The sequence below is a fragment of the Protopterus annectens genome, chromosome 4.part1 (genome assembly GCF_019279795.1).
Source record: "Protopterus annectens isolate FY-2018-M chromosome 4.part1, PAN1.0, whole genome shotgun sequence".
Lineage (NCBI taxonomy): Eukaryota > Metazoa > Chordata > Ceratodontiformes > Protopteridae > Protopterus > Protopterus annectens.
Window position 1 is genome coordinate 820763097 of NC_056734.1, and position 23702 is coordinate 820786798.

A 23702-nucleotide genomic window follows, 5' to 3' on the forward strand; every position below is an offset into this window, starting at 1 on the left:
TCATATGGGCTGATATGGGATTACTAGTCCAACAACCCCATGGAACCTTTTTAAGCCTAGTCAAGCTTCACAAATATGTACAAGTTTATAAATATACTAAGTTTAGGGTTGCTGTTATCTTTGATTATTTCCCTAATTATTTCCTCTACTCCAAGGTACAATGATCACAATGTTAGTATATATGAATAACAGGGGTCTAGGATGCAAAATATTCCAGAAAGAATGGTAGAAAACTTTTAATAGTAAATTTAAAATTGTGAATTGTAGTTTATTTTTCAAAGTATCAGGACTTCAACTGGGGTCTATATTATAATAGTGAAAATCCCTTTAAGCGAACACAAAAACACCGACACATATTGCACGAAACACGAATATGCCGAACGTACTAAACTGCGAAATACAAAAAGTCGAATCCCAATAGTCGGGCAACTCTACCTCCCACTACATACTGCCTACCCAAACAAAATAAATAAACTACATACATGCACTAACCAAAACCCTACTTCTAACCCTAAAGTAAAGTACCAAAACCCTACGTCTAACCCTACACTAAACCTTACATACATTACTATCTGTGCACTTACCTTAACCCGCACCCTAAACCTAAGGTCCGTAACTATCGCACACTTACCCTACAGCGATATACCAAAACAAAACAATTAATCCACACACATACATTTAACAGAACCGTACTTCTAACCCTACACTAAACTTTACATACATTACTATCTATGCACTTACCTTAACCCACACCCTAACCCAAAGGTCCGTAACTATCGCACATTTACCCTACAGAGATATCCCAAAACAAAATAAATAATCCACACTCATACATTTAACAAAACCCTAATTCTAACCCTACACTAAACCTTACATACATTACCTATCTATGCACTTACCTTAACCTGCACCCTAACCCTAAGGAACGTAACTATCGCACACTTACCCTACAACGATATACCAAAACAAAACAATTAATCCACACACATACATTTAACAAAACCCTAATTCTAACCCTACACTAAACCTTACATACATTACCTATCTTTGCACTTACCTTAATCTGCACCCTAACCCTAAGGTCCGTAACTATCGCACACTTACCTTACACAGATATACCAAAACAAAATAAATAATCCACACATATACATTTAACAAAACCCTAATTCTAACCCTACACTAAACCTTTCATACATTACTATCTATGCACTTACCTTAACCTGCACCCTAACCCTAAAGTCCGTAACTATCGCACACTTACCTTACACAGATATACCAAAACAAAATAAATAATCCACACACATATATTTAACAAACCCTAATTCTAACCCTACACTAAACCTTACATACATTACCTATCTATGCACTTACCTTAACCCGCACCCTAACCCTAACATCCGTAACTATCGCACACTTTCCTTACGGAGCTGTACCGCAGACGGGCCAACCATGACACTTCGACTTTTTGGATTTCGCAGTTTAGTACATTCAACATAATTGCGTTTCGCGTAATACGTGTCGGTGTTTTTGCGTTCGCTTAAAAGGATTTTCTGTATTATAATATAGACCCCTTCAACTGTCAAGTCTCATTATACTGATAGGCAGCCCTGTCTGCATTGATTGAGCGAATCACACAATGTTGAGGAGTCCTATAAGTATTAGCACTTCAGCCCAGCCACATGCAGAAAAAAAAGTTAGAGAAACTTGAAGTCTTTCTCATCTCGTGGATCATGTCAGACTTGGAAGCAGGCCAGAGTGGAAATTAAAGGGAGGGTCACCTGCATGGCACTGGGGCACAGTATGATGTCAGATAGTAGCCAAAGCTTTTTCTCCACAATCATCTCTAACATCTCATATACTTGTATGTTGTATGCTGTCCTTCACTTAGCAAGGGATCTACCCTTTAATAAGCATTACTCTAGAGGTTATATCACTGATCTACCCTTATGTAAGCATGGGCCTAGAGGTTATATCACTGATCTACCCTTTAATAAGCATTACTCTAGAGGTTATATCACTGATCTCCCCTTAGATAAGCATGGGCCTAGAGGTTATATCACTGATCTACCCTTATGAAAGCACAGGCCTAGAGGCTATACCACTGATCCACCCTTACATAAGCATGGGTCTCGAGTTTACAGTATATCACTGATCTACCCTTATATAAGCATAAGTCTGGAGGTTATATCACTGATTTACCCTTACATAAGCACAGGTCTAGAGGTTATATCACTGATCTACCCTTACATAAGCACAGGTCTAGAGGTTATATCACTGATTTACCCTTACATAAGCACAGGTCTAGAGGTTATATCACTGATGTACCCTAACATCAGCACAGGTCTAGAGGTTACATCACTGATCTAGTTTACTTGAGCATACAGAGAAACACCACAGCCTGGCATTACTCACAGAGTGACTCCATGAAACTCCGTTAGAAGAGCATAGTGGTTGAATTCAGGCTCAGGGACCCTGTTCTCCTCACCCTCACTGCACACAGTCAATGAGGGCCCCCAAGGGTACAACTGATGCCCTTCCTGTCTTCTTTTTTTTTTAAGTAATTTGTTTTTTCCCACAGATGTTTCCTCCATTAAGTCAGTCTCCCCAGCAGAAGCTAACATGTTGCCTGGATTTCATGGAGAGGGAGGCCACTATCTGGAATCATCTTTACAAAAAGAAACTAGGGAGCACAAGGCACTAGATAAAACTTTAAGCTGACATACTAACTGTGAAAGCATCATTCATAGTTATTTTCTACCAAAGTTTAATTTTTATCCCATTTTCGATATGCTGGCAGCAGCTAAATGAAAACTTACATGTTTCCTGCTTTCACACTGTACTTCATGATATATATTGCAATGTTTATTTTAAAGTGGTTCTTGTCAGAATACCTGCTTCAGTATTTTGTCCATTTTACTATTGCTGTTTAAAGAAGTACCTGATTTTATCAGAGCAATTGCTTCGATATTGTGTCTATTTTCTTCCTACTGTTTAAAGGACCAGATGATCTAATAGTAAGAGTCCTCCTCAGTGGACATATACGTATACATGAGGGGAAAATCCCCTCTGCTACCTTCACTTTGGCTATTTTTTGTTCATCTCCTGAACTTGTGGTCACACCTCTTTCTAATACAAACTGTGATGTCATGCTTCAGATTAGGATGGCACACCTAGGCTTTGCCTCCAGCAGTTCTTTTCTGATTCTTGTGCACTTCATATCTCAAGGATGACTTTTGTCGTGGCAAAGTTCCTGAATTTGATAAAATTTAAGTTGTCAAAGTATTCATGTATCTGCTAGATTACAAGTCAGAACCTTCATTAGCATTGTCTATACTGCATGGAAAGAGAACATACCTTAAAGCACTGCCATAAGTTCCAGCAATTCAGCCTGGCTACCTGAAGATGCAAGAAGAAAACATTTGTGTCCTGTCTTGCCATTTGAAAGATGTGATGGTTGTGAGCGCCTAGTGTGAAGATTGGCAAAAGGATCCTTGTATAACCGCAGAACATTACTGGAGCACATTGAGAAGATAAGGTATATATAGAGTGTAGGCACTGATCACACCCTTCTGCATGCATCTACAAAAATGGTCTTATATGTCATTAACCTCCCTTTGGCATGTGAGAGGTCACCTGTGTTGATCCTGTCCTTTGGCAGATAATGACAAGTTTTTATGAGATGTGCTATTCAGCAGCTGCCTTGGGACTGGTCCCTGGAGCACTTTCTTTACCTGGGTTGAGGGTTGGAGATTAGCAGCAGCCAGAATGGACCAAGGGCATGGTGCATGAGTTAGCCGGCTAGTGCTTGGTGGGTTTATGTAGGAAGGCTTTTAAGCTATGTATACATACTTTCTGCAAGAAGTCAACTTCAGTCCAACATTATGTCAAAGTTAGAAGAGAAGATGGAGAAAGAGGAAGTGTCATCTTTGTCCACTAGAATGCCATGGTCCCACAGGTGTCCATGAATGATACAATCTGTGACAGAGATAATGTGTCCTGGGATAACTGACTTAGCTCAGGCTGGGAAATAATGTGATAATTAGACAGACTGAAGCAATACCTGACAGAGGTTGCTCAAATATGTGGATCTTTCATAACTACATATGGAAGTAATTCAGCATGTGTCTGTTCCTGAAAAAGTACATAAATTAAATTGGAAAACACCTGATGCACCCATCTGTATACCAAAAGGATGACTGCAAATATGTATAGTCAGAGATTTTTATTATATTTAACAGAACAGCCTTTATGAATTAAACAGACTCAAGTTGTTTAGGGCTGTCAAAAGATGCTCAAGTACCTGGGAAATCATACCCCTGAGCAATAATCCTGTACACTGGCCACTTGGGGAATTAATGTGCTTTTGCTCAGCCATGGGGTGATATAGGTCAACTGATTATATACTTGAGACATCATGTACAAACGAATGATGCTACTTACTGGCAAGTTGGATAAGGAGGAAGCCAAGTGTGTAGTTAGTTGACCAAGTTAGTTTTATGCTTCAGAAAATGTCAGCAACATGTTACTACAGCTGGAGGCTGAGTGGCAGTTATGACTGGATGGTATCAGGGGTAGTCTGAATGAAAACTGGTTTTATGCAGTAGAGACATTGATAAATTTAATCACTGCTTTCACTGGTCATTTTGAATTTCATTAGCTGCTAAATGGATTCTACTTCATTTTAATGACTGTAACACTTAAATGTGAAAGCTTGTGATTTTATTGATTATTAAGTTGAATACATTTTAAGCATATTCTATTTGTTATTTTTATTATAATTTCCTAATTTGCTGTAGGTCAACATGGAAAAATACGCCATTGCCTTAAAATATGTAGCCTAAATAGAACTGAATTTGAGAATCACCTATCCTCTATGCAGCTAAGTTGGCCTATAGACTAATTTACACATCCATGTGCCCAATACAGGCCAAAACACTTGTCTGGTATAACCTCTAAGAGTACTCCAGTCTTCTAGTGGTGGTCTCATATGTATCCCCAAGTCCACAAATTGCTCTAAACTCTGTAGGAAAGCTTTAGAACTATCTTTGTATTAGTGTAAGGTATATCTCAAACAGAGATGAATTTAAGCATGTATTAAAGGAGTATTTCAGCAGGCAATCAAAAAGACAATAATGTAACTTAAGGTTTGTGTGACGTTGCGTCTGCTTAAGGTTTGCCTAGTTATTTCCATTTTTCATGAGAATGTAAAATCCAAATTTTTGTTATTAGTTAGCAGATCTGACATTTTTTACCTCAGCTAGCTTTGTATTACATCAGTTTACATGGTGTCACTTGTTTGGTGTACTATTAAGTAAATTTGAATTGTATTAACTTAGCCATTATTAGGTATCAGTTTGTACATATATGCAATTAATAATACATTTTATATAAGCATATGTCTGCATACATTATATACAGTCTGTGATTACCAGCTTAATCCATGCAGTGGTAAGGGTCCTTGGATCACAGGTTGACTGAGACCTTAACTTCAACCACCACGTGTCTGCCATTGTAAGGAAAGCTTTCCATGCAGCTCACTTGATTAGTAAAGGCATTACCATGAGAGCAAAAGAAGTTATAACCCCCCTATACTCAGCACTTATCCGGGCCATAATTGAGTATAACACCCCATTCAGTATGTACCATACTAAGCACCTACAGCAATTAGAGAGACCTCAGAGGTTTCTAGCAAAGAAGATCAAGGGCCTCCAGCAAGTGCTTTACATGGACCAGCTAAAATCCATGTCACTATACTCTGTATTGTCCAGACTTCTTAGGGGAGACTTATGCCTGCCCTAAAGAACAACATAAGACCCAAACCTAATGAATTACTGCATATCCATAAATCAAATGGGTCTAGGGCTACCCGCTCCAGGTACTTGAATATGGCCTGCGACTTAAGTAGCACATGCTGAAGGGACAGATTTATCTCCCAGTAACTGCCATGTCTTTGGAACAGGCTACCAATTCATGTGAAACAGAGCACCACTATGACACTGTACAAGAGGAACCTGGATGAGTGGATGGAGCACCATAAATTCTTACCAGGGATAGAGCCCGCAGCCCTCCTGGATATGGACAGTCATCATTAAATGTGGTCTTTGGTATTGACTAGTACCTCTGCGGTATTACATTGGGTTGAAACAGCTAGACTTAAAGAGACCTCCAGATCAATAACCTAGTAATCTCCAATAATGCTATGGTCACTGGGGAACCACAGCCTATCCTGCCACTCGGTAGACACTTGACAGGAAACGAATCCTAAACAGGGCAAATTGTATCACATTCACGTGGCTTCCATATACAACATCAGGGAGAAATTCTCAGAGAATTAGTATCTCACAGAAAAAGAAGTTGAATAGCATAATGCCGGATGCTTTTCTCCATAGGAAATCATTGTCAGTGCAATTTCTAATTGTGCACCAGTAAGGATTCCATTTCTAAGGGGATTTCTCCATTTTTGTGATCATGGAGTTGGTATATATAAGTTCAGGGGTTGTGGGGTGACTTGCCCCCCCCCCCCGCAAAAACAAGAAAAGGGGAGTTTTTCATCCTTTTGGCATTTTTTCAATCCGTTGAAACGTTGGCTTTCAGACTGTCAGGGTTTCATAGTGAAACCCATATGTACACACACACACACATACACACACACACACACACACACACACACACACACACACACACACACACACACACACACACACACACACACACACACACACACACACACACACACACACACACACACACACACACACACACACACACACACACACACACACAAACAAACACACACACACACACACACATAATTTGGAGGATTTCCAGCTCACCTACAGTATGCATTAGGAATGTTGGTGGAAACCAGACCACATGGATAAAACTTACACAGATACAGGAAGGACATTTAGGATTCAGTGAAGCTGAAAACAGTCAGGGAATCAAGCACAGTGGGACAGTTACTCTAACCCCTGTGCTTTCTCTGACAAGCTGTGTGTATGTCTATTTATATCCAACTGTACATCTTAGGTACATTTGGACATTTTCTTAAGGATGGTCCAATGAAAATGAAATCTTCTCATTGCACATAGATGGTCAATAAACATAGATAAATAAATGCATACATACAGGTATTCACTATAGCACATATGCTGATGGCTTTCAGTCTGCAAAGTGTTGAACAGTTGTTATGTCTTTCGGCTTTTCCCGGTTAGTGATCGCCACAGCAGAACTCCGGTCCGCTAATGATTGGCAGTAGATTTTTACGTGCCGAGTTGCCGGCCCTGACGCACAACCTTCAACGAAAGTATGCCCATTCACGCATGTCTCCACACAGAAGACACTCTAGCTGAGAATCGAACAGGACGTCTTACTATGAGGTGACAATGCTACCGCAGCACCACCACCGCAGTATGTGCACTATCAGATTAAGTTTCAGATTCCATCTAAAGCACTTGTCAAGCATGACTATACTCAATAAATTTTTATCATAAAAGAGAAAAACACTATGATTTATCTTTTTGTAGACAAGTCCTGTGAAGAACTACTGGAGTTATTCCACACTGCTTCCATCAATGTCTGGACAAAAATACAATTAAAAAACTGCTAATAACGGGGTGGATGTTGAAAAAATTGAAACACTCTTTCAAATAACCATGGCTCAACGAGGAGGACTAGTGTGATCCACCAAGACCTTAGCTAGGCATGACAGCCTCACAACTGCTAAACCATTAGTCCTGAAATGCATACAAAATTCTAAAGTATGTATGGGGACACAGCTGGGTGTCAAAGGTAATCTAAAAAACATGGCTGTAACTTTTCAGTCATCCAATATGTCCTGCAGTGCCACTCTCACAGATAACTAACTCATTCAGGTATTCTGTATGGGGTTTGTTTGATGGGTCACTGGAGTTGTATGTCTATATGGTGCTTCATCAGGTGGATACACTCTGGCTTACCAATAAACATGTCTCAAATTCCTGTAATACTGCTCAGATCTTCTGAACAACAACAGGAGTTAGCTGTTGGGACATGATTGCACCCCCCCCAACACACGCACACACACACACACACACACACACACACACACACACACACACACACACACACACACACATATCAGATTGAGCCTCTTCCAGAAGATCTACCTCCAAATCCCTCTCTGATTCCTCCTGCAACTCATTGCAGATATTAAGTATGAGGTCTTCTCTGTCATAGTAAGTCTTTATCATGTTAACATGATACAGTTTCTATTTCTATGAGCTTGGAAATTCATCATGTAGTTTTCATGGTTCACCAGCTGCCTGCAGCTTGTTGTGCCTAACAGGAATAAGCACCATTACCTATTGCCCTATAGAATACACTCTGTCCTGTTACACCAAACATTTTGCTGCTGTTGTGTCTGAGCCAGGTGCTTCTGGGCCAACCCATGAACTCCGTAAGTCTAGTCCTGATGTTTAGGACATCTTCCACAACAGATTGCTTGGATGATTTTGTAGTTTTTTTTTAAGTGTCTTCTTGTATTTTTGACAGCTTCCAGTTTTTTCTCACTCCAAGTCATTTCTAACCTCTTAATCCATGAGATTAAGGTTAGTATTTCTGTGTTTGATATCTGACTGTCTCCTGTTACAGTTTTGCTTCCTGTGCTGTTTCCACTTTCTCTATAGTACAAGCTTGCTATTTTTTTAATTAGGAGGTTTTCAGAGATGCTTATACCATTATCTGTCATTAGGACCACTTAAAATGTTTATCCAGGATGGAAAACATCCCACAGAGGCCTGCTTCCTTTTGGTACACTTCCATTATTTTCAAACTGAATCTTTGTCTCCTGCAATATTTGCCTGTAATCCAAATTGTTCATTAAACATTAGTCTTGTCAAGGTTGAATAATTGGAATCTTGTCCATGAGTATATCAGGAAATGTCATGTGCAAAAATCACAGATTTGCATTTAATTGAAAAAAGTCTAACTTACCTCTCATCTAAAGCATATATCGACAACAAAACCAGTCATAAATGTAAAATGTTTGCCTGTTCCAATCAGTTGCATTAAAAAAAGTACACTAACTCAAAAACATAATTTGCCTGAATAGTGGTCTCCTACACCACCTTACTCGTGTGTGCTAATCCTGACCCTACCCCTAAACCCAAACCTAAACATCTGAATACCAAACATCCTTTCTGGAACAGTACTACTAAACAAGACCAAAAGACACAGGCACACAGACACACAGAAACACACGCACACACACAAGCATGGGTCTATATTAAGTGATGGAAACTTTAGGTAATCGACTACCTAAAGATCATCACATAAACAGCAAAAGCTGGAAATATCAAACGTTCACTTCCGTGAATTCTTTCGTAGGGAAAGAATTTGCTTGGCTGTTATTAGGAATCTGCCCTTTTCTCCACTGTACAGCGATCTTGGAGTTGGTATATTTAGTTGGGGGGTGGGGCATAGCCCCCCACTCCATTAGGGTTTGAGATTTTTTTTCTTCTTCGGCCAAGAGAAATCTTTTTCTATGAAAGAATTTGCGGAAGTGGCCGTTCAATATTTACAGCTTTCGCTGTTTAGGTGTCGAGCTTTAGGTATTTGATTAACTAAAGCTTCAACTTTATAATATTGGCCCCACAGGCATACACACACACACACACACACACACACACACACACACACACACACACACACACACACACACACACACACACAATTTGGAGGATTTCCAGCTCACCTACAGTAAGCATTAGGAACGTTGGTGGAAACCAGACCACATGGATAAAACTTATACAGATACAGGAAGGACATTTAGGATACAGTGAAGCTGAAAACAGTCAGGGAATCAAGCACAGTGGGACAGTTACTCTAATCCCTGTGCTTTCTCTGACAAGCTGTGTGTATGTCTATTTATATCCAACTGTACATCTTAGGTACATTTGGACATTTTCTTAAGGACGGTCCAATGAAAATGGAATCTTCTAATTGCACATACCTGGTCAACAAACATAGATAAATAAATGCATACATACAGGTATTCACCATAGTACATATGCTGATGGCTTTCAGTCTGCAAAGTGTTGAACAGTGCACTATCAAATTAAGTTTCAGATTCCATCTAAAGCACTTGTCAGGCATGACTATACTCCATGAATTTCTGTCATAAAAGAGAAAAAAAATGATTTTTTTTTTTGTAGACAAGTCCTGTGAAGTACTACTGGAGTTATTCCACACTGCTTCCATCAATGTCTGGACAAAAATACAATTAAAAAACTGCCAGTAACGGGTTAGATGTTGAAAATATTGAAACACTCTTTCAGGTAACCATGGCTCAACAAGGAGGACTGGTGTGATCCACCACGACCTTAGCTAGGCATGACAGCCTCACAACTGCTAAACCATTAGTCCTGAAATGCATATAAGATTTTAAAGTATGTATGGGGACACAGCTGGATGTCAAAGGTAATCTAAAAAACATGGCTGTAACTTTTCAGTTATCAATATGTCCTGCAGTGCCACTCCCACAGATAACTAACTCATTCAGGCATCCTGTAGGGGGTTTGTTTGATGGGTCACTGGAGTTGTATGTCTATATGGTGCTTCATCAGGTGGATACACTCTGGCTTACCAATAAACATATCTCAAATTCCTGTAATACTGCTCAGATCTTCTGAACAACAATAGGAGTTAGCTGTCGGGGCATGGTTGCAATCCCCCCCCCCCCCACACACACACACACACAAACATATCAGACTGAGCCTCTTCCAGAAGATCTACCTCCAAATCCCACTCTGATTCCTCCTGCAACTCATTGCAGATACAAAGTATGAGGTCTTCTCTGTCATAGTAAGTCTTTATCATGTTAACATGATACAGTTTCTACTTCTTGGAGCTTGGAAACTCATCATATAGTTTTCATGGTTCACCAGCTGCCTGCAGCTTGTTGTGCCTAACAGGAATAAGCACCATTACCTGTTGCCCTATAGAATACACTCTGTCCTGTTACACCAAACATTTTGCTGCTGTTGTGTCTGAGCCAGGTGCTTCTGGGCCAACCCATGAACTCCGTAAGTCAAGTCCTGATGTTTAGGACATCTTCCACAACAGATTGCTTGGATGATTTTGTAGTTTTTTTTTAAGTGTCTTCTTGTATTTTTGACAGCTTCCAGTTTTTTCTCACTCCAAGTCACTTCTAACCTCTTAATCCATGAGATTAAGGTTAGTATTTCTGTGTTGGATATCTGACTGTCTCCTGTTACAGTTTTGCTTCCTGTGCTGTTTCCACTTTCTCTATAGTACAATCTTGCTATTTTTTTAATTAGGAGGTTTTCAGAGATGCTTATACCATTATCTGTCATTAGGACCGCTTAAAATGTTTATCCAGGATGGAAAACATCCCACAGAGGCCTGCTTCCTTTTGGTACACTTCCATTATTTTCAGACTTAAATCTTTGTCTCCTGCAATATTTGCCTGTAATCCAAATTGTTCATTAAGCATCCTTCTTGTCAAGGTTGAATAATTGGTATCTTGTCCATGAGTATATCAGGAAATGTCATGCTCAAAAATCACAGATTTGCATTTAATTGAAAAAAAGTCTAACTTTCCTCTCATCTAAAGCATATATCATTGACTACAAAACCAGTCTTAAATGGAAAACGTTTGCCTATTCCAATCAGTTGCATTAAAAAAAAATACACTAACTCAAAAACATTATTTGCCTGAATAGTGGTCCCCTACACCACCTTACTCATGTGTGCTAATCCTGACCCTACCCCTAAACCCAAACCTAAACATCTGAATACCAAACATCCTTTCTGGAACAGTACTACTAAACAAGACCAAAAGACACAGGCACACAGACACACAGAAACACACACACACACACACACACACACACACACACACACACACACACACACACACACACACACACACAAGCATGGGTCTATATTAAGTGATAGAAACTTTAGGTAATCAAATACCTAAAGGTCGTCACCTAAACAGCAAAAGCTGGAAATATCAAACGGTCACTTCCGTGAATTCTTTCGTAGGGAAAGGATTTGCTTAGCCGTTATCAGAAATCTGCCCTGTTTTTCACTGTAGAGCTATGTTGGAGTTGGTATATTTAGTTGGGGGGGGGTGGGGGCATAGCCCCCCACTTGATTAGGGTTTGAGATTTTTTTTTCTTCGGCCAAGCGAATTCTTTCCCTATGAAAGAATTTGCGGAAGTGGCCGTTCGATATTTACAGCTTTCGCTGTTTAGATGTCGAGCTTTAGGTATTCGATTAACTAAAGCTTCAACTTTGTAATATAGACCCCGCAGGTGCGTACGCACACACACACACACACACACACACACACACACACACACACACACACACACACACACACACACACACACACACACCACTCTCAACCTGACCCTTGTCAAAAACTGGTGAGGAGATCAAGCATACTGATACAGCATCATACTGCTTCAGTGTAGTGTGCACTTAACCCCTGCCACCCCATGGCCATAGCCATAGCCAGTGTTTTTGTGCCCAAGGCAGTTCCCTGTGCTGGCACCCCTCAATTCTAAGTTGATGACTAAAAGAAAAAATGATCCTCTCCCTCTGACTTGTGGACCACCAAAAAAAAAGGTTCTACTTTATAAACTGTATCAAACTGCTTCCTACAAATGTAGCATGCAGCTTGTTATAGTCCAAATACCCAACAAGGAATGCTGAATCACTTAAGCCCTAGCTGCCAAAAATGCTGATATTGCACTCTGCCAAGAAGAGCACTGAATCACTTAAGCCCTGGCTGCTAAAAATGCTGATATTGCACTCTACCATGCAGACAGCTGAAGAAGTTGAGCCCTGACTGTTAGAAATCCCAATACTGCACTCTACCACAAAGAGCGGTAAAGCACTACAACCCTGACCACAAATGCAACATCGGCATTGTTAAAACCCGTACTGCACTACCACTTGATCAGCATATAGCGATCGTGTCCCCTGACATCTTGAACCCAAGGATGCTGTCACCATTGCCCCACCCTGGCTATGTCTCTGTCTGCTGCAGCCTTGAGACCTCTGCAGTTGCTGCTTACAGGAGAGAAATCATGTGTACTTCCACACGAGACACTTCCTGACCAAGTGGCATAATGTTTGCAGTGTGAAGCTAGCTCAGCTCTTACAGCTGCTATTGCATCCTGCCTAGACAGCCTCCATCACCCAGGATGGGTGAGCAGGCATAAGGTGCTCACTCTCATCTTCCCCATATCCAGGCTTTCCTGAGACCATGCCACTAGTTGAACCCAGTTCATCTGAGGTGCAGGAACTGTAGGAGAGGCTTTGCCCTTTTGCACCACGGGGGCCATACCTCAGCCTTTCTGTTGTAGACAAAGATCATCATAAAGCAGAAAGTCACAGCAGTAGGAACACATGCAGTCTCAGTTTTTTGCTTGCATTGTATATTTTAGGACAGGCTGAAAAACAGAATCATATAAGAGGGGTTTCCTTAAAAAAAAAGTAACCAGAAATTCTCTATTTGAAGTAAGTGTACACATCAAACTGTCTACAATAAGAACAGTTCTTCAAAAGGTATTTATGTGCCATTACATGGTACTGATACATAGATTGCACCATATCATTATTTATAAGTATTTATTATATATTTACATGCCAGTTATAGTTGTGCACTTCATTGTTCACAGATTCCATTCATGTTTAAGAGTCTTAGCTGACTCGTATAGTGACCCCATGAACAACCACTGCCATCTACAGACTTTACTAGGCAAGAGAAGAAATGAAAGTACATTGCCAGGCCTTTATTCTACATCACAAACAAACACACACACACTCACACACACACACACACACACACACACACACACACACACACACACACACACACACACACACACACACACACACACAATTCAGTTGCCAGTTGACCTACAGAATATCTTTGGAATGTGCCAGGAAACCAGAGCACTTGGAGGAAACCCGCACACACAGGGAAGACATGCAGACTCCACACAGAAGACATCCTAGTAGAGAACCAAACCAGAGAGCATCTCTTCCATTACTGTCTAGGTAATTTCCTACTGGCTAGAGGGAAAAAGCAAGTTACAAAGCCTGTCCCATGGAAAACGTACAAGACAATCTGAATTAGGGAAGAGGAAGGACTGAGTGTTAATATGTTTTATTCCTGCTCATAGATCTCTTGTTTCTTCACACAGTGATAAGTACTTGGTGCTGGACTCTGCTGTACGAGATGTGCTACGGATTGAGGACCATGAAGACCAGGGTCAGCAACTTGCAAATACTTTTACTCTTCGAATTCTAGAGAATCAAGACCTGCAGGAGGTTAACTATGTGATAAAGGCTGCTTCTAAGTAAGTGTCCCTTTCAGTTTAGCTTTAACAACAGCGCCTCCACAACTTTATGCTGACAATTCTCATTTCAGTTTGAGAAACTTTTGTGCTGTTATCTTAAATGCTAAAGTTAAAAAGTCAAGATATTCTTAAACAATTCATGATTTAGGTTCCTGTTAATATCTAGAAATTAATTGTTTGCGAGATGTATAAATTAACAAGCAATGATAATGATGCTTTCTTTACTGAATAATTCTTGAATGATGCTCGTCAGAATGAATACTAAATCTATGTGTTTTATTCACTGTTTATTTACTATGGTGATTTCATTTTAATTTCAGGCAACATACATTGGTGCATATTAATTTTCTGTTCACATGGCCAGCCAGATTGCCCCTATCCATGTGATAATGCTTGACGTTTTATTAATAATGAGCAGTTTGGTGCTTTAGACATCTTGGATCCTATTTTAGCCACAACCTAGTTACAGTGTGAAAAAATGAAAAAAATGTATCAAGCATATTACAAAGAGCTGACCAGAGGAACATAAGAAGGTGGTTTCATCTAGTATAACAGCTAAAACCATCATTGTGAGGCATTTTATCATATCTGGACTCATCTTTTAAGGAACGTGCAAAGAGCATGCATTGTGGGATGCTATTTAACATAGCAGGGAATGTCACAAATGGAGGCAGATCCATCATACTCTAAGGTAGTAACTTCCAGATCTTGAGATTTTAAAAAGTTGAGATGTGCGTCGCTAGTTAACAGAATACTGGAAACTACAGAGGATACCCTGCAAAGCAATAGTTGACATTAAAGTCAGAGGAGGTGATCTGCAAGACAATTTGCAAGCAGCAGCTGGCTGCTGTCTTTATTTCAAGAGTTTGCAGATGACAGTGCAAGTCAGTGATGTTGTCCCTTATTATTCTGGTAACTATCCAAAGGGTTTCGTGGTGACACAGTGATGTAATGTTCTCTGAACCTGTAGTGTAAAGCTAGGTATTTCATTGTGGATGGTTTGTAGCTTCTGTAGGTTTGCTATGAATCTGGCAATGATTATGAAAAGCCCATATTCTAATGTTAGTATTAGCACCCCTTTGTCAGCCACAAACCTGGCTTCTTTATTTAGTATAGTTGAGTTCTTTAACTGTTGGACATAATTTCTGACACTTTTCCAGTGATTTTTTTCTACATGTGAGTTTAATGATGTGGAAGAGTTCAGCAACACATGCGGGTATATGAACAGGTACATTCATTCATTGCTCATTCCTAATAAAAATTTATGGCCCATTTGTTGAAAACCATCTTTAGAAACATAAATAAATTCTACATGTCTACTGTGCTGAGAAAATCAGCCCTTACTTGGATGCTGTGTAGTGTAGTGACCACCTTGAACCTGGATGCTGTTCCCTTACTTGGATGTTGTGTAGTGTAGTGACCTCAACATGCAAGTAAGGGCACAGCACCCAGGTCCAAGGAGGTCACTACACTACACAACATGCTAGTAAGGGCACAGCACCCAGGTCCAAGGAGGTCACTACACTACACAATGTCCAAGTAAGGGCGCAGCACCCAGGTCCAAGGAAGTCACTATACTACACAACATGCAAGTAAGGGCACAGCACCCAAGTCCAAGGAGGTCACTACACTACGCAACATGCAAGTAAGGGCACAGCACCCAGGTCCAAGGAGGTCACTACATTACACAACATACAAGTATGGGCACAGCACCCAGGTCCAAGGAGGTCACTACACTACACAACATGCAAGTAAGGGCACAGCACCCAGCTCCATGAGGTCACTAGACTACACAACATGCAAGTAAGGGCACAGCACTCAGGTCCAAGGAGGTCACTACACTACACAACATGCAAGTAAGGGCATAGCACCCGGGTCCAAGGTGGTCGCTACACTACACAACATGCAAGTAAGGGCACAGCACCCAGGTCCAAGGAGGTCACTACAATACTCAACATGCAAGGAAGGGCACAGCACCCAGGTCCAAGGAGGGCACTACACTACACAACATCCAAGTAAGGACACAGCACCCAGGTCCAAAGAGGTCACTACACTATACAACATGCAAGTAAGGGCACAGCACCCAGGTGCAAGGAGATCACTACACTACACAACATGCAAGTAAGGGCACCGCATCCAGGTGCAAAAAGATCACTACACTACACAACATGCAAGTAAGGGCACAGCACCCAGGTGCAAGGAGGTCACTACACTACACAACATCCAAGTAAGGGCACAGCACCCAGGTCCAAGGAGGTCACTACACTATACAACATGCAAGTAAGGGCACAGCACCCAGGAGCAAGGAGATCACTACACTACACAACATGCAAGTAAGGGCACAGCACCCAGGTCCAAGGAGGTCACTACACTATACAACATGCAAGTAAGGGCACAGCACCCAGGAGCAAGGAGATCACTACACTACACAACATGCTAGTAAGGGCACAGCACCCAGGTCCAAGGTGGTCACTACACTACACAACATCCAAGTAAGGGCATAGCACCCAGGTCCAAAAAGGTCACTACACTACACAACATGCAAGTAAGGGCACAGCACCCAGGTCCAAGGTGGTCACTACACTACACAACATCCAAGTAAGGGCATAGCACCCAGGTCCAAAAAGGTCACTACACTACACAACATCCAAGTAAGGGCACAGCACCCAGGTCCAAGTAGGTCATTACACTACACAACATCCAAGTAAGGGCACAGCACCTAGGTCCAAGTAGGTCACTACACTACACAACATACAAGTAAGGGCACAGCACCTAGGTCCAAGGAGGTCACTACACTACACATCATTGCAAGTAAGGGCACAGTACCCAGGTCCAAGGAGGTCACTACACTACACAATATGCAAGTAAGGGCACAGCACCCAGGTCCAAGGAGGTCACTACACTATACAACATGCAAGTAAGGGTACAGCACCCAGGTCCAAGGTGGTCACTACACTACACAACATCCAAGTAAGGGCACAGCACCCAGGTACAAGGAGGTCACTACACTACACAACATGCAAGTAAGGGCACAGCACCCAGGTCCAAGGAGGTCACTACACTACACATCATGCAAGTAAGGGCGCAGCACCCAGGTCCAACGAGGTCACTACACTACACAACATCCAAGTAAGGGCACAGCACCCAGGTCCAAGGAGGTCACTACACTACACATCATGCAAGTAAGGGCACAGCACCCAGGTCCAAGGAGGTCACTGCACTACACAACATGCAAGTAAGGGCACAGCACCCAGGTCCAAGGCGGTCACTACACTACACAACATGCAAGTAAGGGCATAGCACCCAGGTCCTAGGAGGTCGCTACACTACACTACACAACATGCTAGTAAGGGCAGAGCACCCAGGTCCAAGGAGGTCACTACACTACACATCATGTAAGTAAGGGCACAGCACCCAGGTCCAAGGAGGTCACTACACTGCACAACATGCAAGTAAGGGCATAGCGCCCAGGTCCAAGGAGGTCACTACACTACACATCATGCAAGTAAGGGCACAGCACCCAGGTCCAAGGAGGCCACTACACTACACAACATGCAAGTAAGGGCACAGCACCCAGGTCCAAGAAGGTCACTACATTACACAACATGCAAGTAAGGGCACAGCACCTAGGTCCAAGGAGGTCACTACACTACACAACATACAAGTAAGGGCACAGCAGTCAGCTCCAAGGAGGTCACTGCACTACACAATATGCAAGTAAGGGCACAGCACCCATGTCCAAGGAGGTCATTCTTCTACTGTACTCGTCTCTCATCTAACTGGTCAAAGTACACTGCACCCCTTAGCATCCACCCTTCAAAATATACCTAACCAGGCACTTCAGAAAGCTTGAGAGACCACAGAGACTCCTCTTGAAAAGAATACAGAGAGTAAACAAGCCCTATGTGGACTATCTCAAAGTCCTATCCCTGTATCAGTCTCCTATATACTATATACATAGCCTACAAAGCATCCTTTGATCCCATACTGATAGATTTGTTGCACATCCACAAAATAAACAGCATCAGAAATGCCAGTTCTAAGGCCCTAATCCTCATCAATTACATAAAGTGGATAAGTTGGAGGACAGATATGTGTCTCAATGATTGCCCCTTTTCTGGCACAGGTGTCCCGTCCATATGAAGCAAAGCTTATCCTTAAGCCTATTGAAATGTTTCTTAGACAAATTAATGGGATATTGCAAATTTACCCTGGGTGTGGCATCTATTTCCCTAATGGACAGGAGTGGCTTGTGAAAACTTGTACAAGTCTATTTCATAACCATACAGTTCTTTGGGAAATTGATGTATAACAACAATATTTTGGTAAATTTGAAGTAATGTTGGCTAAGCTTTAAACCATTTCTTAGGCCCATAGCCAATTAACATCCTATGAACTTATTTTGTTTTAATTAAATTAGCAGTAAGTCCCCACTGGAAAGCCACCAGCATACCGAGGAAAGGTACTGAACAGCATCTATTGAATGAATACAGTGTAAAACAACATCATCACTGCACAGAATAGCTTGACTGAGTTGCTGATGACATGAACACAGAGGTGATGTGATACCTTTCATTGCATCAGCATAAGATTTTCAGCTTTTAGACTAGCAGAAGCTCTTTTATAGGAGCTAATAAATTATTGAGTGCTTCAACATCCACTTGTGTGTATAAAAAGAGAAAGGACTTCAACATTTTGTTCCCATTCACTAAAATAAACTATTTTAGGAAGTACCACCTTGAGAAAAAAATTCACTGTCTACTGCTCACCTGTTTAGAACTATGACACATATACTTCCAAGTTAGGATGTGTGTGTGTGTGTGTGTGTGTGTGTGTGTGTGTGTGTGTGTGTGTGTGTGTGTGTGTGTGTGTGTGTGTGTGTGTGTGTGTGTGTGTGTGAGAGAGGGACAGAAACAGTGAAGCCCTTGAAAGCTATAAGAACTACATCCTCTGAACACTAATTTACCTATCATACTTTACATCTTAACACAGTCCCTCCCCCTCCTGACCATTTTACATTCAGGTAATATCTGCAACCTACTTAGTCGACTCTGTCTGCTACAATATGTTTCTTGCAAACCTGAAATATTCTAGTAGTTTCCTTCCTATCCTCCTTATCACACCTATTGTTATCCTCACCGCCTATGCTACCTCATATGAATACTCCCTCTCATTCAGACACCCTTCACCATCTATAACCTACCACCAAACTAATCACTCTGCCACCTGCTCATACCCAATAACCTCATCTCTTTTTCATCTTTCAGATGCTATCCTGCTTAAACCTAAGATCTTCCAACTACCCACATTCATACTTAAATTTAAACCAAAAACCTACCTCCAATATTATCTCTATAATTCTCTCAAATTACTCATGTTAAACCTACTACTATCAGTTGATATCCATCCCAACCTGGACCAAATCACAGCTTGTCTCTCTTTGCCCATCCCTCGCACCCCCTAAACCCTACCCCCAATACTACCTCGCAGATCCCTCCATCCTCTCCCACCAAAAACCTGTCTATTCTATCCATGAACATCCAAAGTATCATGAACAAAATCTCCCCATTTCACACCTGGATCTCCCAACACACACCTGACATTCTCACCCTCTCTGAAGCTTGGCTTAAGCCATACATATCCAACTCAGAATTTCTTCCCCCCAGGCTATAACATCTTCTGGCAAGAAAGACTTATGAAAAGAAGGTGGTGGTGTCACAATTCAGTAGTCTAATCAGTTGACCTTCCACCCGATATCTATTACTGTTCCCAACTTTCTCCCAGATGAAGTACTCATTGCCACGTGTAATCCGAACAACCACAAGAAATTAACAATTGCTTCCATTTACATCCCCCCAAGCAACAACATCTTTACCTTAGAGCTCTTTCTCTGCTAGATCTCCCAGTCTATCTCATTATGTAAACGTTGATTGGTATGCCCCAGTCTATCTCATTATGTAAACGTTGATTGGTATGCCCCAGTCTATCTCATTATGTAAACGTTGATTGGTATGCCCCAGTCTATCTCATTATGTAAACGTTGATTGGCATGCCCCAGTCTATCTCATTATGTAAACATTGATTGGTATGCCCCAGTCTATCTCATTATGTAAACATTGATTGGTATGCCCCAGTCTATCTCATTATGTAAACGTTGATTGGTATGCCCCAGTCTATCTCATTATGTAAACGTTGATTGGTATGCCCTTTATACTGATTCCCTAACACATACATTAACCTCTATGGCTTCTCCCAGCTAATATCTTCCCCTACTCATCTAAGTAAACACACCAACTCAGGCTCCACACTTGACTGGGTCATTACATCCAATCCCAACTCCTATCACAACCCCGCCAGCCTATCTGACACCCTAAGTGACCAACATCCTACCTCTATACTTCGACACTCACCCCAACTACATAAAACCAGCAATATAAAGTCTGCCGTATGTTCTCAAATTTTAATCCAGACACTTTCAACCACTCACTCTCTACAATTAACTGGTCCATCCTCCATGACTTTCCCCTAAAAGAAGCTGTCCTAGCCTTTAACAACACCTTTTTAGACACACTTAACTGCCTGGCCCCCACCAGGAAAATAAGACTCAAAACCCATTATGCCCCCTAGTTAACACAAGCCCCCCATTCACTAATGAATAAGAGAGACAGTGCATGGAAAAAATGGAATAAAAGCAAAATGTCCACTAATATACAAAACTATAGAGAGCTTTGCAACTTAAATAAAAAAAAGTCACTCTGGACAAGAAAAACTGTTTCCAAAAACCACTACATAATCTTCACTCTAACCCCCAAAAATTCTGGCAAACAGTAAACAAGTTACTACATCCTGCTAACCCCTCATCATCCAATCCATGCCCAAACAGCTCTCCCACTGATACTGCTACCTTTCTTAATACCTTCTTCATTGAATCCATTTGCAAATAAATGATGTGGTGGAATTAGTTAAATACAAAGAATGACATAAATAAGTAATCATTTTATTAGTCAGTCTTAACACGAGGCCTGTATGGAATTTAGGTTTTAGTTTTAAAACATGTAGTAATGGCATTAATGTCAAGGACACAATGCGTTTACATTAAAAAGTAGGGCTTGCTAAGAAAATCAGATGCTACCATAGAATTGGCTGATGTATTTAACTTGATAACATGGATATGTGTGAACAGGACATGCCATAATATATTGCTCGAGACTGTGTTTAAGCTAACAAGGAAGAGCAGCAAGATGGGAAACAAGTAAATTAGCCATCTTGTAATCAGCAAATGTATGTGTTAACATGTCAGCATTAAGTCCTATCTTGTACCTTTGAAGACTAACACTACTGAACACACAGTTTTATTCTAATTTTAAAATGGGCTGGATATAAGGGCCTTTGTGACTGTTAAGTTTATGGTTCCTTGATCTGGCATTCACTCCCATGCATTTAGCACATCAGGCAATAGGCACCCTTCAGCACTCCTTGTTTCCTTAGCAGGTACAGGGTTAGGTTGCTAGCCCGAGCCCCAACCCTCCTCAGAGGGTGCACCACACACTCGCACACACATACTCAAACCTAGGGCCAATTTAGAGTGTACAATCCACCTACTGCATGTCTTTGGAATGTGGGAGGAAACCCACACAGACACAGGGAGGACATGCAGACTCCACACAGAAGGCACCCCAGCCAAGAATCAAACCAGAAAACCTCTTGCTGTAAGGGGACAGCCCTAACCGCTGTACCACTGCACTGTCCAAGTTTATGGTTACTAGTATTAAAATAGTAACCTTATATGACAATAATTATAGCTATCCTACACAATGACAAATGTAGTTTGTGTGAGTGCCTTTGCTTTTTTTCTTTTGATTGTGTCTTTTTGAACCCATTGACTTGTGTGAGCTGGTGGTGCATAGCAATACTTTTTTATCACTTTTCCTCCAATGCTGTGCAACTGTGGAGTTTTAATATACAAAAAGGCTTTGAGAGTGGGCAAGTAGTCTCCTACATGAAGGGTGAAAGGAAGCTTGACATTTGTTTGACTTATGCTTCCTGAGATTTTATATATATATATATATATATATATATATATATATATATATATATATATATATATATATATAGGTTCATAGGTTCATAGGTAGATACTAGGCTATCGACCCAAGGGCCTATGTAAGCCTAGCTAACAAGGTTCCCTGGCTTACGCCACCCAAGAAAGTTATTTTCCTGTGCCACTGTCGAGCAGAGACACAGAAGTGATCCCCAGGGTGTATTTCCTTTTTCCCATCCACTCATCAAGATTTATATATATATATATATATATATATATATATATATATATATGGGTCTACTTCATTTCACCTAACTTCCAATTCACTGACTTTCATTTCACTGACCCCATTTCACTGAAATTTAATTTGACTGACACTTCATTTCACTGACAGTTCATTTGACTGACAAGTATTATTAGCAAGAAAATGGAATATGCCCCCTTCCCCACTGTAGTTCGACCCTGGAGTTAGAATATATAGTTGGGGGGGTGTGGGGGGCACAACCCCCCACACCCCCCCAACTATATATTCTAACTCCAGGGTCGCACTACAGTGGGGAAGGGGGCATATTCCATTTTCTTGCTAATAATACTTGTCAGTCAAATTAACTGTCAGTGAAATGAAGTGTCAGTGAAATGAAATTTCAGTCATTTGGTCTCAGTCAAATGGGAGTCAGTTAATTGGAAGTTAGGTGAAATGAAGTAGACCCATATATATATATATATATATATATATATATATATATATATATATATATATATAAATATAGGTTCATAGGTCCATAGGTGTGTACTAGGCTAATGACCCTGGAGCCTTTACAAGCCTAGCCCATAGGATTACCCTGGTATTGTGCCACCCGATCTTAGTTCCTAGTGCCTCTGTCGAGTACAGCCATTGAAGTGATCCCCGGGGTGAATTTTCTATTTCCCATCCACTCATCAAGATTTCTCTTAAAGAGGGCCAGTAAGGTGCTCTGCTTGACATGTATGGGAAGTCTATTCCATACCATGGGCAGTCTCTGGGTTATGAATCTGTCCTTCCAGCATGTTCTGTTGATTGTGGTAATGAGGTTGACATCTCAGGAGCATGAGGTGTGGAGGGATTGGGATTTCTTTAGATGTAGCATTTCTAGCAGAGCTGGGTCAGACATGGCTTTGTAAGTCAAGCAGCGATCGCCTCTAAGTAAGCGATATGAGAGAATAGTTGGGAGTTTTTTGAATATGTCCTTATAGGACAAGTGTTTAAGGCCTAGGATCCTCTTTGTGAGGTACTTTTGCAGCCT

At 41.1% G+C, this 23702-nt stretch overlaps 1 protein-coding gene across 1 annotated transcript in view; it reads left to right on the top strand.

Annotated features, from left to right (window-relative positions):
* Positions 1-23702, top strand: part of NGEF (neuronal guanine nucleotide exchange factor) — a 760193-nt gene that overhangs the window by 678766 nt on the left and 57725 nt on the right. Inside the window, exon 13 of the mRNA XM_044070587.1 lies at positions 14223-14378. Coding sequence (XP_043926522.1) covers positions 14223-14378 — 156 coding nt within the window. The remainder of the gene's footprint in view (positions 1-14222; positions 14379-23702) is intronic.